Source organism: Nilaparvata lugens, chromosome 4 (assembly GCF_014356525.2).
Source record: "Nilaparvata lugens isolate BPH chromosome 4, ASM1435652v1, whole genome shotgun sequence".
Taxonomy (NCBI): domain Eukaryota; kingdom Metazoa; phylum Arthropoda; class Insecta; order Hemiptera; family Delphacidae; genus Nilaparvata; species Nilaparvata lugens.
This window is the reverse complement of record NC_052507.1, coordinates 31,306,351-31,323,099: the sequence shown is the minus strand read 5'-3', so window position 1 is coordinate 31,323,099 and position 16,749 is coordinate 31,306,351. Positions and strand designations below refer to the sequence as shown.

The 16,749-nt window shown below is 34.8% G+C and overlaps 1 protein-coding gene across 1 annotated transcript in view; it reads left to right on the top strand.

The window, feature by feature from the left end:
* The first annotated feature begins 319 nt into the window (after positions 1–319).
* The window catches only part of LOC111051551 (nephrin), an 807,626-nt gene continuing 791,196 nt past the window's right edge, over positions 320–16,749 (top strand). The window contains exon 1 of the mRNA XM_039427333.1: positions 320–1,542. Coding sequence (XP_039283267.1) covers positions 1,437–1,542 — 106 coding nt within the window. The 5' untranslated portion in view covers positions 320–1,436. The remainder of the gene's footprint in view (positions 1,543–16,749) is intronic.

Genomic DNA, 16,749 nt, shown 5'->3' with positions numbered 1-16,749 from the left:
GTTAGATTTTGAGAAATAGTGATGAGTCATACTTTGAGCAAATGTCGGCGTAATTATAAAATCCGTCGGGTTATTTGTAAGATCCCCATGTGAAAGCACAGGAGAGCTACGAAATATGAAATTATGATCTTCCGTAGTATGATCTTCAGGAGCCAGGATTCTGCCGTGTGAAACTGGCCATACAGTGAAGTTGAACCATCACAACCGGACGACTTTGATAGTATTGGTGTTTGGCGCTGAGGTATTGCGCTCCTAACCACCCCCCCCTTTCAAACTCGTCCACCCAAAAGTACGGTGCGCACGCAACTGCATGTCTTTCGGGCCGTCAGTCGTAGTTCAGCTTCCGCGAAGTACACACGTCGAGAGCGCGCGCCGTTTTGTGTGTGATAAGGCCCACTGTTAAACTACTACCAACTCGGTTTCAAAAGTTCATCAGTTTTGTTATAAATGGATGATTGTATTATTAAGAAACATTAGTAGATGAAATATACTTTGTTGTAGGTTCACCGAAACTATTCTGTGTAATATTTTCCCAAAGTCTCCCTTATCACTAACACTTTTTTCCCATTGGACTGAAAAACTTCAATCTCATCCTCCGAATCACATCGTGAATACACCCAATAATTACAAGCGAACACATGGAAATGCGTAATCTCTCAAACTAAGTGAGCTTCAATGAAACTTAGACTGTTATTATTATAAATTTGTGTAGAATTTGGAATCAAAGTTGTGTTCCAAAAACAAATCGGAAAGATATTTTTTTGATTTTTGTAGAGATTATGATTAATCTAGAATAATGAGTAAACATTTTTCATCCTCTACTTCTGAAGTGTGAGTTTACGAATACTACAGTGTGACTGTTTATACAATAAACTTCGCGATAAATTTTTGAAGGAACCTATAGTTCTGAAAATTCAAGGTGTTGTGAATTGTTGCGTAATATACAATTGGTTGTTGAATGTGGTGTATTTTTAATTGACAGGAATAATTTCAAGGTCACCAAACTTTTGTCGTGCAAGTGGTACAGTCATTGCATTGAATAACTAGCCTCATTGATCCCAACACCTCCACAACTAGGCACAAGTGATGTTAATTAACAGGGGGGTAATTACTTGATTGAAGCTCTAGACATGGAAGCCGATACCCTGTTAACGTCTTTGTCGTCGGTGTCATCCTCTGTCTCCCCCCTGTCAGCCCCCCTTCACCCTGGTCCAATTAAAACAAGCGGCCACCTCCACCACTCACACTCCTCTTCCACCTCCTCCCTTCTCTTCTCCCTTCTTTACAGTCTGATGATGACCGGTTCAATTAACTAGTCGTCGAAATTAGTGAGTCAAGTAGAAGCAGTGCTGACTTTCAAGTAGTGACCGCAACTAGTGAATATTATAGCCGTTTTTCTAGTGAGTGAAAAGTGAGATTTCCAAAACTTCTCCAAGATGGTGAAGTTATCAAGGTGCTGCCAGGTTTCGACCAAAATCACTCCAGTAGTAGTCTTCTTACTCTTCGGATTAGCGCAACCGATGCATCGTCTATTTGCTCAAGGTGAGGGAACGAATTATTAATTTTCTGTTCTTTTCTAATTAGGTTTATCGTGATATTAGTAGAACTGCTTTCTCAAAATTTATGTTCAAGGGTGGGTGGAATACTTGTAGGGTGGAGGAACAATACAGAGTTCCACATCATTGATGATTTACAAAGATATCTACATAGCAATAACTTCCAGATTGATTTGATCATATTTTCGGAAGATCAAATGAATCTCAAACTATTACTGGATTTTTTTTTGTTTCATGTTGAATCAAATTTTCCACAATCACCAGCGATATCATCTTATACAGAGAAATTTGAACTTCATATAGGGCCTTATAATTCCGTCTTCAAATTTGGAAAAATCCTACTTATTCATTTTCGGCTTTTATGAGAATACTTGATGGAATTGAACATCGAGAATTGTTGCGATACACCAAAAAAAAAAAAATAAAATCAAAATCTCAATTCACAATACAAACAATCATTGGGGGTCCTGCCAAACCAAAAGGTTTATCTGCGGGTGCCCTGTTACAGAAAAAAACGAGTTACAAAAGATGAAAATTATGGATGGTTTTCGACTTATATTCTCAAGGTTGACATAATACATGTTCATACCTAACAAGCTCACCACACAGATCATATCTCTTCACTAAGTAAAGCCTTTCTGGATTCAGAGGGAAATAACTCAGTCATGAGTCATAAAAACTCAAAATTCAACCTCTTTCTTCAAATTCCACGATATCAACATATCAATAGCCCGTCGGGTTCGTCCAGTTACTTTATTGACAAGTTTTACTTTGGAGCTTGACAAGCTCTTATTCTACCGACATCTCCTATTCCTAGCCTACAAGCAGGCTTTTTTGGCCATCTATGATAACTTTATTGATTCTATAGTATATTGCCATAATATAAATAAGTTGATGCCATACATACCTAGTTGATATAAGTTGTATCATACATAACAGTCAGACATTACATATATAACAGTTGATGATATACAGATTTTCACAATATGAAACATGACTTGGAAAATTGATTTTAAAAGCTATTCGAATACTATTCAAATACAATGAACTACATTATATTATTAATGCTATTCACAGGAGAATCCTAATAGCGTTACCCATCAAAGCGGAATCATTAGTTGTGATTTGAGCATTATAATATTGAAATTCCTCTTTTTCCATATCAACGTTCCATTCTATTTCCACTCTGCTCGTTCAAATTCGTGAGTAACAAAGCCACATAATGATAATAATTATCGAATCTATCGATGCTTATTGTTGTTTTCGATTTTACCATCGCTGATAGCTCAATTGTAGCGAGTACTGCTCTCAAATCAATCCATTAGCGTCCTATAAACTCGATAATATATTTCAACAGAGTTCAGCGTAATGATTCAATCAGAGCTAATAGCTGTTCGCCTCTAATGAAGTCTGCTATGTTCGGATAACAGGCTTATGCAGGGCAGTAATATTCAAGCTTTACTAGTCCAATGAACAAATGGTCAAGTCAAATTTAAACGTCAGAGCTAATCTGATGCGTAATACGGTTGGAAGCAGAGAATGAAGTCCAATTTACAAAGGCTAGGCCAAATTTCGGAGAAGTGATCATTTACTGTAACTTTATATTATGCAAACATTGAACGAAACTCATTTTCACTTTCCTTGCCCTATTACCATAGGTAAGGAAAGTCCTTTTTAAGGAAAGTCCTTACCTAAGGTAATAGGGCAAGGAAAGTACTGTATTGCTTTCCGAAAAAAATTAAGGTACCCCAATTTCCAAATTTCTATACGTTTCAAGTTCCCCTGAGCTCAGAAAAGTGGTTTTTGGGTATTGGTCTGTATGTGTGTGTGTATGTATGTGTGTGTGTGTGTGTGTGTGTGTGTGTGTGTGTGTGTGTGTGTGTGTGTGTGTGTGTGTGTGTGTGTGTGTGTGTGTGTGTGTGTGTGTGTGTGTGTGTGTGTGTGTGTGTGTGTGTGTGTGTGTGTGTGTGTGTGTGTGTAACACGTATGTGCGTCTGTGTACACGATATCTCATCTACCAATTGACGGAATGACTTAAAATTTGGAACTTGAGGTCCTTACAATATAAGGATCCGACACGAACAATTTCGATCTGATGCAATTGAAGATGGCGGATAAAATGGTGAAAATGTTGTCAAAAACAGGGTGTTTCACGATTTTCTCAAAAACGGCTCCAACGATTTTGATCAAATCTATAACTAAAATAGTCATTGATAAGCTCTATCAACTGCCACATGTCTCATATCTGTAAAAATTTCAGGAGCTCCGCCCCATCTATGCAAAGTTTGATTTCAGATTCCCAATTATCAGGCTTTAAATTCAATTCAAACAAAAAATTCTAAGTGGAAAAGATTGAGCATGAAAATCTCTTCAATTAATGTGCACTAAAATTTCACCTAAAATTGAAAATAAGCTCGAAATTCGAGAAAATTTCATTAATTCAATTACAAACTGTTGGCAACTGTTGATTCTATTAAATCATTCACTATGAAGAGATAGCAAACTTCGTGTGTTTTCAGCCTTATTGTTCTGTCACCAGCTGGCTTGGATCTTTGAATAGTAGACTTGAATGCGCGGGAACACTAGCGTCATGTGATAAATTTTCATAACGGCAAGGAAAGTTGTGTGAGTGCGCCACACCAGATTTTTAAATGTAAAGATAAAATAATATTCCACTTAAGGGTATTGAGGCTTTTCTCTAAAGTAATGTTGTTTAGCCTACTTTCATTTCTACTTGCTGTTTTGTGTATTGTAAGATTACGCTCATTTGTTGTGAGGTTCCAAGTAGGCCTACTAATCACACTGTGGTACTCTAATAGAAATATAAAAAATCCTATAAAGATGTTTGCGGTTCCAAGACACTAATAGGATATTATTTTTGAATACCTTGTTAGAGATGGATCGGATGGTTAGTGATGAATATCTGAAATAATTATTGATTCATTTATGGATATTCAAATTCCCAATTTTCCTAAAATACTCGAATACAGTGATGATTCGGAATGAAAAACACGCTTACCCTGTTTTACTAAAACACATCATGAATATTCCAGGCAATATCTTTCAAGTAGCCTTCGTTGCATTAAAAGGACAGTTGGCACATGCTATACTAGGCTTCAGTGTGTATAAAATAAGTTAAGACTTGGCCCTCTCTATTCGAAGGAATAACAGCGTTGCCAATTCGTGTTAAACTGCGACTTTCTCAAATTTTTAATGTAACTAAACAATTGTATGCACAATATCATGCCCGATACTCCAGCAGTGCTAAAAATGTTCAGTGTTGAAGGGTCCATAAGAAATTAAATTTTCGAAACTTCGCAATATGTCTTTCTTTTGAATCTCAGAATTATGGGATGTCGTGATAAGTAAATATTTCTTCGAATGTCTCCTTCCTGTTGGTATATAGATTATTCTTATCCGACCTATGGTTATTTTCTAATAAATAAAAAATTCCGTCAACTTCCAGACATTTCGATTAGAAATCATAACATTTTTAATATGCTGGAAACTTTTTGTTTTGGAAGTAAGTGGTTTGTGAAAGCAAGAAAGTCGCTCAGAAATGATTGAAATCATTTTCCTACCTGAATATTACAAATCTGTAGTCAAATTATACATTTTAGGAAGTTGCAATTTCATACGATTTGGCGATACTGTTTTTCTTCGGATGAAGGTTCAAGCCGTTACTTTTTACAAAGAACTATAGTCGCATAATGAGAAGTGACACGACCTTCACACGTGTTAGCTTCGTCTTAATGTGATCATTATAATATTATATTAATAATATTAAGATATTAAATCACCTAGCAGACTTGGGTTACGTCGTGTCATGTCGCGTCGTTACTAGTCATATATTTTGTTCACGAAACGAGTCAAAAACCATTCAGCTTATTTAATTTTGTAAAATCTAGATTCTCCATCCTTTTTAAATAATATATATTCTTATGTATATTCTTATGAGTTTGATGCCTCGAAAGTTCTGGTCGACGGTTTGTGTGAAGGTTAGTATGATTGTTGATTGAATAAAAAATTCTAAAATGATAGAGAAAGAATCTGATTTTTGGGGGGAATACATGTATTACGTAAAATAGTCAACCACCGATTTAATGATAGCATACATTATATCTAGCAGAGTGCTTACAAGAGTGCTCGTCACACCAGTTCAAGGAGGGTAGCTAGCAGGTGTATGTCTCTTTAACTCATCTGAACAATAAGATTACAGCTCCACTTGGAACTGGAAGGCAATCACTTCCACTTCCAGTTACTGTTACAGTACTTATTGCAAGACTCAGTTGCAGTACAGCATTCTTGGAAGACAGCTAATGTAGCCAGAAATGGAATATTATTATGGTTAGTTGACAGACGATTTCCCAAATTACGCAAACATCAGCCAATTCCTGACCGATGATGGAGTGTGTGAGTGCTAACTTAAGAAGAGTACCCGCATTACAAGAACATACAGCATACGCTAATATTTGTTCGCGAAACTTAATTACGAGTCAAGACATCAAAGCGGCGACAGCGTTGCCGTGCTGTGCTGTGCTGTGCTGTGCTGCACAGCTCTGCGTCTGCGAAACGTCTGTTTGATGTGCGGAGACTGGTGCAGCAGCCTACCTCTTCCTTTTCCAGTCAAACCGCGATTTGAACAGCTCTCAAACACTCACTCACCAAGTAAGCTTCCTTTCAAACTTCTGCCGGTTAACCGACTCGGTTGCCACTGTGTTTGATCTACTCCTCACATGCTCATGCTCTGTGCCAGTTTATTTCATATTATAACACCTGCACCACTCGCTTCTGGTTTCAATTGCATTAATAGTAAGTACCACGAAACCTATAATTAGAGAGGGTACAGCACTATGCATTACGCTATTAGGAATAGGCAGACATTATTTGTTATTGGCAAATGTTTGTTCGAAAAATTTATTGGAAGATTTTTTGAAAAAAGCAATGGAATCATCTATATGTGTATAGTGTTCAATTCTTGGTGATCATCAAGTTCATGGAATTTTCATTCAAAGTTTGGATGATAATACTTTAATCATCATCAAGTGATGGTTATCAGTTGTCAAGTTTAATGAAGGTAATTTACGAAAAAGCAAGATCCTGAATGACAGTGAGTTATTTTTTCAGACAATAGTTTGAAAGTAGTATGAATTAGAGGCCCATGTGCTTAATATAAGTGTCAAAATTAAGTTTCAATTGATTCAGAATTGAATCAAGCTGTAAGATTGTATTTATCATTATTCATTCCAATCCAGTCGAGTGATGGTTTAAACAGGACTTCACAAAAACAATGTTTCCCAAAAAAGTAATATAATAAAAATAGTTAAAATTTATTCATTCATATTATGACATTAATCGGCAGAGAGATCCTTTACAGAATGTAATGCCTTGCCGTATTACCCAATGTCATGTCCTATTTACACTCAGGAGTACATAGGCCTATATTGAGTTCTTCAAGTTTTATCACTAAAATTTTACACTTTCACTCTCTGAGTTTCCATTTTATGAAGTTCAAAATTAAGAAATCTTTACACAAATTCACATTAATCAAGCAATGAATAAAGAATTATTCCGATGATAATAATATAATGCTGAAAATTTTACATTATAAATTTTTCCATGACAACCAAATAATATTTAAATGCTGTACTATATGGATGCTAAAAATAATAGAAATGATTTCATATCATATTGAAGTATTCAATAATGAATGTGTAAAAGCAGAATTTTTGCTTTTTCCACTCTATGAAAATGTCGATTTTCTTCTCTCAACAGATGTGGAATTGACATTCCAGTCAATGCTTGGAGTTGTTATCATGATCAGTAGTGATTTGCTTCAACCCTCACCTAAATCCCTGCATTTAGTATATTTTAACTGAGGAGTTGTAATCCATTTAAATGGCCAGTGACACTGGGGTTGGTTGAGTCGATGACATACCGAACAATGAAAATACATTAAAGCTTGCCAAATCGGATTGAAACTGAAGCCCTTGAATGGCAGATTTTATTCCTATTTAATGACGTGCACTTTTCACTTTACAATCGCAATTATAATACTTTTTGTGATTGAAATGCTTGTATACTTTGAAATGTTCCTCATGTACTCCGTAATTATTCTACAAAATAGACTGAGCATAGTCATAGTTCCAAGATTCAGAATCTGCTTGTCATAGAATCCATATTAATATCATAAAAATACTGGCTTTAAAAATTTAGACGGATTTGAGTCTGAAATAAAAATAGATAATCATTTATCAGCAATCACTTGCTGGCTGTGCCAGCAAGAGCAACATCGATGTAATCCAACGATTCCAGAACAAAATTTTCAGGAACATCGTCGATGCTCCAAGATTCAGCCGAAATGCCGATATTCACAGAGACCTGGAGGTGGAGTTCGTTGCAACAGAGATTGGGCGCTTCGCACGTAAGCATGCAGACAGGATCCAACGGCATGAAAATGAAGAAGTCGCTCAGCTACTTGACAACACACATTTAAGCTGCGCAGATTGAAGCGGACCAAACCCTTCGAGTTGTGTAGTGTTGTGGAGTGAAAATGTCAAAAGCAGAGCAGTGTTGATAGTGTGAATGTGTATATTATAATGCATGATACTTTATTTATAAATATTACTATTATTATCTTTTGTTAATTCCAAGTTAGTTGCTAGAAGTAGTAGTCCTGGTGAGAACTACCTATCTTATTAATATTTAACCCATTATTATATTGGGAAAAAATTGCTCATTAGTCTTTTTAGACTAGATTGCAATGGGATTTGAAAAAAAAATTATCAGAAATGCCATTGAACATTGCCAATCTACAGCATCATCTGCTTCAATTATCACATGAAAAGAATTCTCCGTAATTTGATAATCATCTACGGAATACTTCATTTTTGTCACTCAATTTAATATCAGTGGGCTATTACAGCAGTTTTGTAGATCATTTTATGGTATTTGATCTATTATTATTATTATTGTTGAACATCAGCTCATAAAATCTGTAGTATTTTCTTGAATATTCCCACATCAAGAGGATAAATGAATCTGAGAGAACATTAATTGATTATTGGATTCACTCAAGCTTTTGATTGAAAATATCACTTTTTAAGAAGCGTACCATTGCTAAAAAACTATCCTTCTTGAAGTTTTTGAACTCATTTTCCCAAGTGGCCACGAATTTCCATGAATACGATTATTCCTTGAAAATAGAGAGAGAAGCATAACAGTAGAACCTCGATAGAGTTAATATAATGGGACAGCTCTACTACGAGATATGTACCAAATAGAGGTTGTAACGCTCCTTGGGGTGGTATCAATAATATTTGAATAATACCCCAGATGAAGACGTCACATGTATGAAAGATCTTATACTGAGTCCTCGGTGTTATAACTTGAAATTTGTAAGTGTGGGAATGAACTCTATAAGAACACCAGACTGAGTGAGTCAGTACAAGATTTAATACAATCGTCCAAATCGCAGGAGTCATAAACTTTCGCACACCCTTGATTCGTCCGATGACTGATTGTATGAGAATAATATTTTTAAGAATTGTAGGTTGCAGTGCTGCGATTGCTAGACACTGGGTTCGGTGATCTTAAACTATTACCTGTGTTGAAAACGGCATATAAAACCGGACAGGTGAAGCAAAAACCGCGATGCATATAATTTGCGGGACTGTTTCTAATAAATTCTGAAGGGCTAGGATAGGTTCAATAGACCCAATGTCGTTCAGAAAATATTTCGAGATCAGAATCTTTTCGAACTTTATGCCCTACTGTATGGAATTATTATCTCCAGCTGCATTTGCTCTGTAGTAGGAAATTTGCTCCTAAGTTGAAGTTGGGCACAGGTAAAAGCTGATATATTAATAGGTAAGGACAGAGAATATGCAATCTCGATCTGACCACACTTAATATTTCCACTTGAATCTGTTCCTTTATATAGATTTGGATTGATTATTTAAACTTTTATCCTTGATTAAGAAGTGTGGACGTGCTACTAACGAGTGTGGACGTGCCAGGCACAAAAATTGAAGGGCTAAAGAAATAATCGAACTCTGGAAGCGAATTACTAAATTATAATTATTGACAAACAGTGCAGCTTCAGAATTTGATAAACAGGTTTCAAATAATGTTGTGCTATGATGCTGTGCTATCATGCACGTTTTTACAGACTTTAAGAAATTCTTACAAAAAAAATTTAATTTCTAAAATAACTCTCCACATATCTGCGTAATCACTTGTCAGCTGATTTATGATAAACTAGTAGTTCTGTGAACAGTAGACCTCACGCAGTATCCTCATCCACAAGTACCTGATTGAAACTATAGACCTTATGGAAATACAGCAATAGACTTGCTTCTCCACACATCTGTGTAATCACTCGTCAGCTGATTTATGATGAATAACTATAGTCTGATTTTTACTCTAATATTGGCGTATGAAGGAGGCTCCTTTTCCTTTTATATTATATTTATATAATATTTTATCGCCGTAAATGCGCAACATATAAACATTTAAACATTTAAACATTTGAACACTAGTAGTTCTGTGAACAGTAGACCTCACGCAGTATTCTTATCCACAAGTACCAGATGTCAACTGTTTTAAATGTTAACAAACTCAGTTCAGGTTTGAATTTGTATTCCATATGATATAATTCATCCAGTTCCGTGATGATCTTTCTATCTGATGAAAATTAATTTTTTAGAATCAAAAATATTATAATTTCTCCAGCATTATTTAGTTCATTTGTTTATTTTTATTCACCTATTAAATTAGTTTTTTGGAATGTGAGAATATTGATACTGATGGGCACGCATAATAATACCATGACTGCAAAACAAAATATTGAAACCAAAGACCTTGAAGCTGCGATTAGCAGCACCAAATTTATTAAAAAAAAGTTAATAACGCAATCCTTTCAGATTATATTAGATTGAACATAACTTATCATACACATGATGAACATTATGTCAACTTCCGTTCAATCTGATAGAATCTATAAGGATTAAGCTATAAACATTTTGTTAATAACTTTGGTGTAAACCCAGCTCATAGATGCATACCAACGTTAGTAGACAAAAGGTTGATCACTCACAGGTGTATGATTCAAAGTGGTGGGGGAACGCCAGCGTGACGTCACGTGTAGTAAAAATGTTCTAGAGTAACCACATTGAGCATACAGTTTATTCACTGTATCTTCAAATATATCGTCGTTTAATCTCCTCAAGATTGACCTAGAACTTTAAAATTATCCATACTTATAGCGAATGAATCACCGATTCTAATGATGTTGTTAAATATTTCAAGTTCATTTAACTTTTATGAATAAAATGAAGTTGAAAGTTTTTCATGAATCTAAAAACGTGACACGAAAAAGTTAATAAGCTGGAAAAGCGTTAGTAGACAATGTTATACTATTATAATTTCAGATTAACCCTTAAAAAATCTTGATAAACCAATGCATCGCAATAAACCGATAAACCGATCCCAATAAATCCGATGAATCTCATTCATTGTAAATGCACTGAACACATGCTGGTATCGAGCACATGTTCTACGAGAATCAAAAAATCTCATCCCCGAAATTCACAAGCTGATGTATAGCCAAACTACAAAATATAAACACGACCTAGAAGATGAAGAAACCTTAAGGGTTTGAAAGGGAAGGTTAGAAGGTGGGGTTTTTGCTTTTATATGGCAAAATGCTTGTATTATTCAAATGTTTTAATAATTATTGTAAAGCAGAAACAGAAAGCTTGCATGTCAGAAAATGTTTGTGTTATTTAATTTGACTATACAACACCATATTATGATTTTCAAGAATGCGATATTCTGCCTACTCTGTACTACAGCCTACGTCACGGCTGCAGTTCCCCCACTCCAATTGCATTTCAACGAAAATACTATAGATGAGTGACCAACCTTCTGTCTAACAACTTTGGATGCATACCTCTTTAATGTCTTTGATTGAAACTATAGACCTTATACAAATACAGTAATAGACTGGCTCCTCCACACATCTGTGTAATCACTTGTCAGCTGATTCATGATGAATAATTCTATAGTCTGATTTTTACTCTAATATTGGCGTATGGAGGAGGCTCCTTTTTCCTTTTATACTATACTTGAAATGCAAAATTTCCAAAAACCTTGTATATGCGTCGACGCGCAATTATAAAAGGAACATACCTGTCAAATTCCATGAAAATCTATTACCGCATTTCGCCGTAAATGCGCAACATATAAATATATAAACATAATATAGTCTGAACATTTGAACATTAAGAGAAATGCCAAACCGTCGACTTGAATCTTAGACTTCACTTCGTTCGGTCAATTAAGAGAAATGCCAAACCGTCGACTTGAATCTTAGAGCTCACTTCGCTCGGTCAATAATTCTATAGTCAGTTACTCTAATATTGGCGTATGAAGGAGGCTCCTTTTTCCTTTTATATTATCCTTGAAATGCAAAATTTCCAAAAACCTTGTATATACGTCGACTCGCAATTAAAAAAGGAACATACCTGTCAAATTTCATGAAAATGTATTACCGTGTTTCGCCGTAAATGCGCAACATAATACATACATTTAAACATTCATACATTCAAACATTCAAACATTTAAACATTCAAACATTTAAACATTAAGAGAAATGCCAAACCGTGGACTTGAATCTTAAGCTGCGTTTACACCAAAGTTATTAACAAAATGTTAATAACTTAATCCTTATAGATTCTATTAGATTGAATGTAACTTATCATACACATGGTGAACATATGTGTTTGTCAAGTTTCATTCAATCTAATAGAATTTATAAGGATTATTTTATTAACATTTTGTTAATAACTTTGGTGTAAACCTAGCTGAAAAACTCACTTCGCTCGGTCAATAAATAATAGAAAATTAATATTACTGCTCTTATCGATGACAATGCTTGTATCCTGATCTTGTTCGTTCTTATTACATTTAACCATGTTATATATTTCCATTCATAAATAATTTCAACAATAATTAATGTTTTTATTTTTTGAAACTATTATCCTCTTTACAATAGTTCTCAGTTTTAGAAGTAATTATATTTTCATTTTATCTGAAACGTAAAGTCAGTAGTACAAAGAATCATTTAGCTTTCATTTAGGATTCAAAACAGCTGACCAGTAATGTAAACAAAGTTGTAACCTCTAAATTTGATGGTTGGCTTCATAGAATTTATAAATTATTCGCAATAGATTACAATAAATAATAATTCCTTCAAAATATGCTATATAGAACGGTGCGCTTATCTCAGTCTCAGCTGTTGATAAGTGAGCTTTATCACTCAGCAGGTATCTGTACATTTGATGCTCTTTCTAACTTTAACAATAACGATACCTCCTATTTCATCAATTTATTCTATTTCATAGTTTTCAATAAATTAAAAATGTCACAAGGTGTAGTCCTACATGGGAATATGTGCTAGGAAGGGACTGCAGAAAATATGTAAGGCTTCACTGTATTGAGAAAAATATTGCTTTTCGTGAAAATTCAAATAATCTTGTTATGTAGTTAATTTATTGCTCAGTATTTCACAACAGCAGATAAAGTTGAAAAGATTTGGAACAATCACCCGCTGTTCAGAATTCTCCATAAATCATACTCATGGAAGGATAATTATAATTACACAATTGCAGAGATTAGCCGGAGAACAAATCGTTGTTGCCTCTTTCTACCCTCATCCTCATTTCTCTTGTCTCATATCTGAATTTTGTTCAAGTAGTACGTTCATAACAAAGCAAGATAATGAGAAGATTGGTGAATAACATTTTAAAAGCTGGAAACTACAGAACGACTGCCGAGTTCTTCCATCTTTTTCTCACTGTTGAAGTGAGTCTGCGATTACTGTTACTGCCTCCGGGGGTGGGTCAGGAGTAGCGAGAGGGGGGTCAGGAGTAGGGTGAGCTACGGCTGTGTCATTCAGCCATTTAGATAGAGAAATACTCAGTCTCCTTCCTACGCTCTTTCGTCGTATACTTAATGCACTTAAAAACTTTTAATGAACAGTTGCTGTCAATACTGTGCAGAGAGCGCTCAGCTTTGTCGTTTTCTACTAAACAGGAGCTGAAGTTGTTCAGGAAGGACGGATGAAAAAGAGAATGAAGGAAGTAGTGGTGAAGTGAGGAAGAGGGAGCGATGAGGAATGTGTAGTCTAGTGGTGACAGAAACGTGAATTAGATCAGAAGTGCAAAGTTTGAATTTGAGAGGACGCAGGCACCAGATTAGAGCTACACTATATACATACTACAGTTGCTGCCCGGAGGCACACTCCCCATTCTGGAGTACTTAGTACCTGTTGCCAACAATATTACTCCAAGCCTCATCTAAAAAGTTCTCATGGCAATTATTTCAAAACTAGGATCCAAATGGCAGAAGTGTGCGATTTTCAAGTGTAGTCCCAAAATACTGAGCAAAGAAATTTACACGTAGGCTATAAAGGAAAATCCATCAACTGTTTTCAAAGATATTACCAAAGTATAGCCATATAGATTGGTTATTTCACGCTACTAACTAGCTGATAGACATTTGAATTTATTGCAATTACCAGCTGGCAGACTCGCTCCACTTACATTATTGTTGAAGAAGTGTATAATCATTTCAACACATTACCTCGAGTCTTCACTTGAACGTAGATTTAATTTCAATTCAGAACTCATTGTTCAAATGCAACTATAACAATATGGAAAACACTGCAAGCAAGACCATGCATGGAACGTCTTTTTTTGTAAATGGAGATATTCTTGAATTTGTTGTCGGTCCTCGTCTAGAAATTGAACAGCACCAGCCAAATTTCAAAAATTTCCGTTTGGTAAAGCTTTCATATATTTGCTGGTCAGGAATTAATAATCAAATCTCATCATTTTTCTTTGTTGTAATTAGCCTATATGAATTGGTTGAGTTATCGATAATGGTTGATATGTGTAGAGGTGCGTACAGATATACGCGCCGCGAACATGACCAATTCACTTTTAATCAGCTGACTTTATCTGTATTTTTACAGAAACGGTAAGATACAGATATAAAAAGCTTGGCATCAGCTGATTAAAAGTGAATTGCTCATGTTCGCGGCGCGTAAACCTGTACGCACCTTGATAAGTACATGGCTATAATTCGTCACGTGATATTAGTGATGTGGCAAGCCAAGACCTAATTAGCCTGTTCATGTAAGAATGGCCTTTGAAGCGACCTTCTCATGTGATAGGTATAAGGGTGTTTCGTTGGAGCATTGGCTTTGGCACTGAGGATACAGAGTGGTTTGTAGAGCTAGGCCTACTGGTTGTAAAAGGCCATAGCCGACTGATAATCGCACAGCGGAAGAGCGTCGTAAACCGTCTGCTCGGAAGGCTTGGGTGAAATATGTGGCCACACACTGGATGAATGTCCATGAATAATTAATATGCGGCTACTCTCCTCATTCGATGTATAGGCCCCACTGCCCCCATACACACTGCTCCCGTTCACTTAGGCTACAGTAGGTGGTTGTGGCCCACCAACGATATCATTTGCTGGGTCGCTGGGCCGCTGTGCCCTATCGGTCGATACAACCAGCCGGCAAAAATTCAAAATGTCCACGGAGTTCTACAAAATTTAATAGCTTCATATTCTCCATCATAACAAGTACTGGTAGTTCTGTGAACAGAAGACCTCGCGCAGTTATTTATACCGCAGCCTCCTCTTATACTGTTCATCAGAGTAAATCCTGTCTGTGTGCCGTGTCGGCGAGATATCGGTGTGACAACGGCTAATGGTTGTTGGGGTTGGTGTATCAAAAATGCTAACATCAAAAGCTAATCTCCTTCAAGACATACTGTCAACAGGATAGCCCGAGTTGAAAACAGAGAAAGTTCGAGAGACAATGCTATGATATTATAGTTATAAATTGCATGCGTTATTGCACGCAATCAATAATTCATTTCTTTATTTATTCACAATGGAGACAATGGGTTTCCCCAAATATGTCGCCTTAACAATAAAAATTGTACAGATACAAATAAAAAAAGGGAATAATGATAAAAATAATAATTGACCGAGCGAAGTGAGGTCTAAGATTCAAGTCGACGGTTTGGCATTTCTCTAAATGTTTAAATGTTTAAATGTTTAAATGTTTAAATGTTTAAATGTTTAAATGTTTAAATGTTTAAATGTTAAATGTTTAAATGTTTAAATGTTTATATGTTAAAATGTTAAAATGTTAAATGTTTAAATGTTCAAATGTTTAAATGTTTGAATGTTTAAATGTTTAAATGTTTAAATGTTTAAATGTTTAAATGTTTAAATGTTTAAATGTTTAAATGTTTAAATGTTTAAATGTTTAAATGTTTAAATGTTTAAATGTTTAAATGTTCAAATGTTTAAATGTTTAATGTTTAAATGTTTAAATGTTAAATGTTTAAATGTTTGAATGTTTAAATGTTTAAATGTTCAAATGTTCAAATGTTCAAATGTTTAAATGTTTAAATGTTTAAATGTTTAAATATTTAAATATTTAAATGTTTGAATGTTTGAATGTTCAAATGTTCAAATGTTCAAATGTTCAAATGTTCAAATGTTTAAATATTTAAATGTTAAATGTTCAAATGTTTAAATGTTCAAATGTTCAAATGTTCAAATGTTTTAATGTTTAAATATTTTAATATTAAATATTACATTTAAATATTAAATGTTTAAATGTTTAATGTTTAAATGTTTAAATGTTTACATGTTCAAATGTTTATATGTTTAAATGTTTGAGTGTTTAGATGTTTAAATGTTTAAATGCTTAAATGCTTAAATGTTTCAATGTACCACTTCAATTTCAATTTTATTCGTATATGATCTCAAAAGTAAGTTTTAATTAAATCTACCCTTATTTATATTTTAGTACCTTGACCATCTATTTTGTGTAGAAGCACTTGTTTGTTTTGTAAATAGCACATATTTAAAACATTAATTGAATGATTGAGGTTCCTAGATTTATTCCAATCATTCCAACACTGAGTAAGACAAATATTCCTGTAGGAGTAGGTGCGACACAATTCTAATCGTCCACCGAAGTTTAAATTTATAATAAGGAGTGGACATCATGGAGCATGGAGGGTTCAGATTCAGAGTTCACTAAAGTTTATTTCCATTTAGGGAAATTCGTGGTTTATTCTGACTTTCAAAATATTGTGAATAA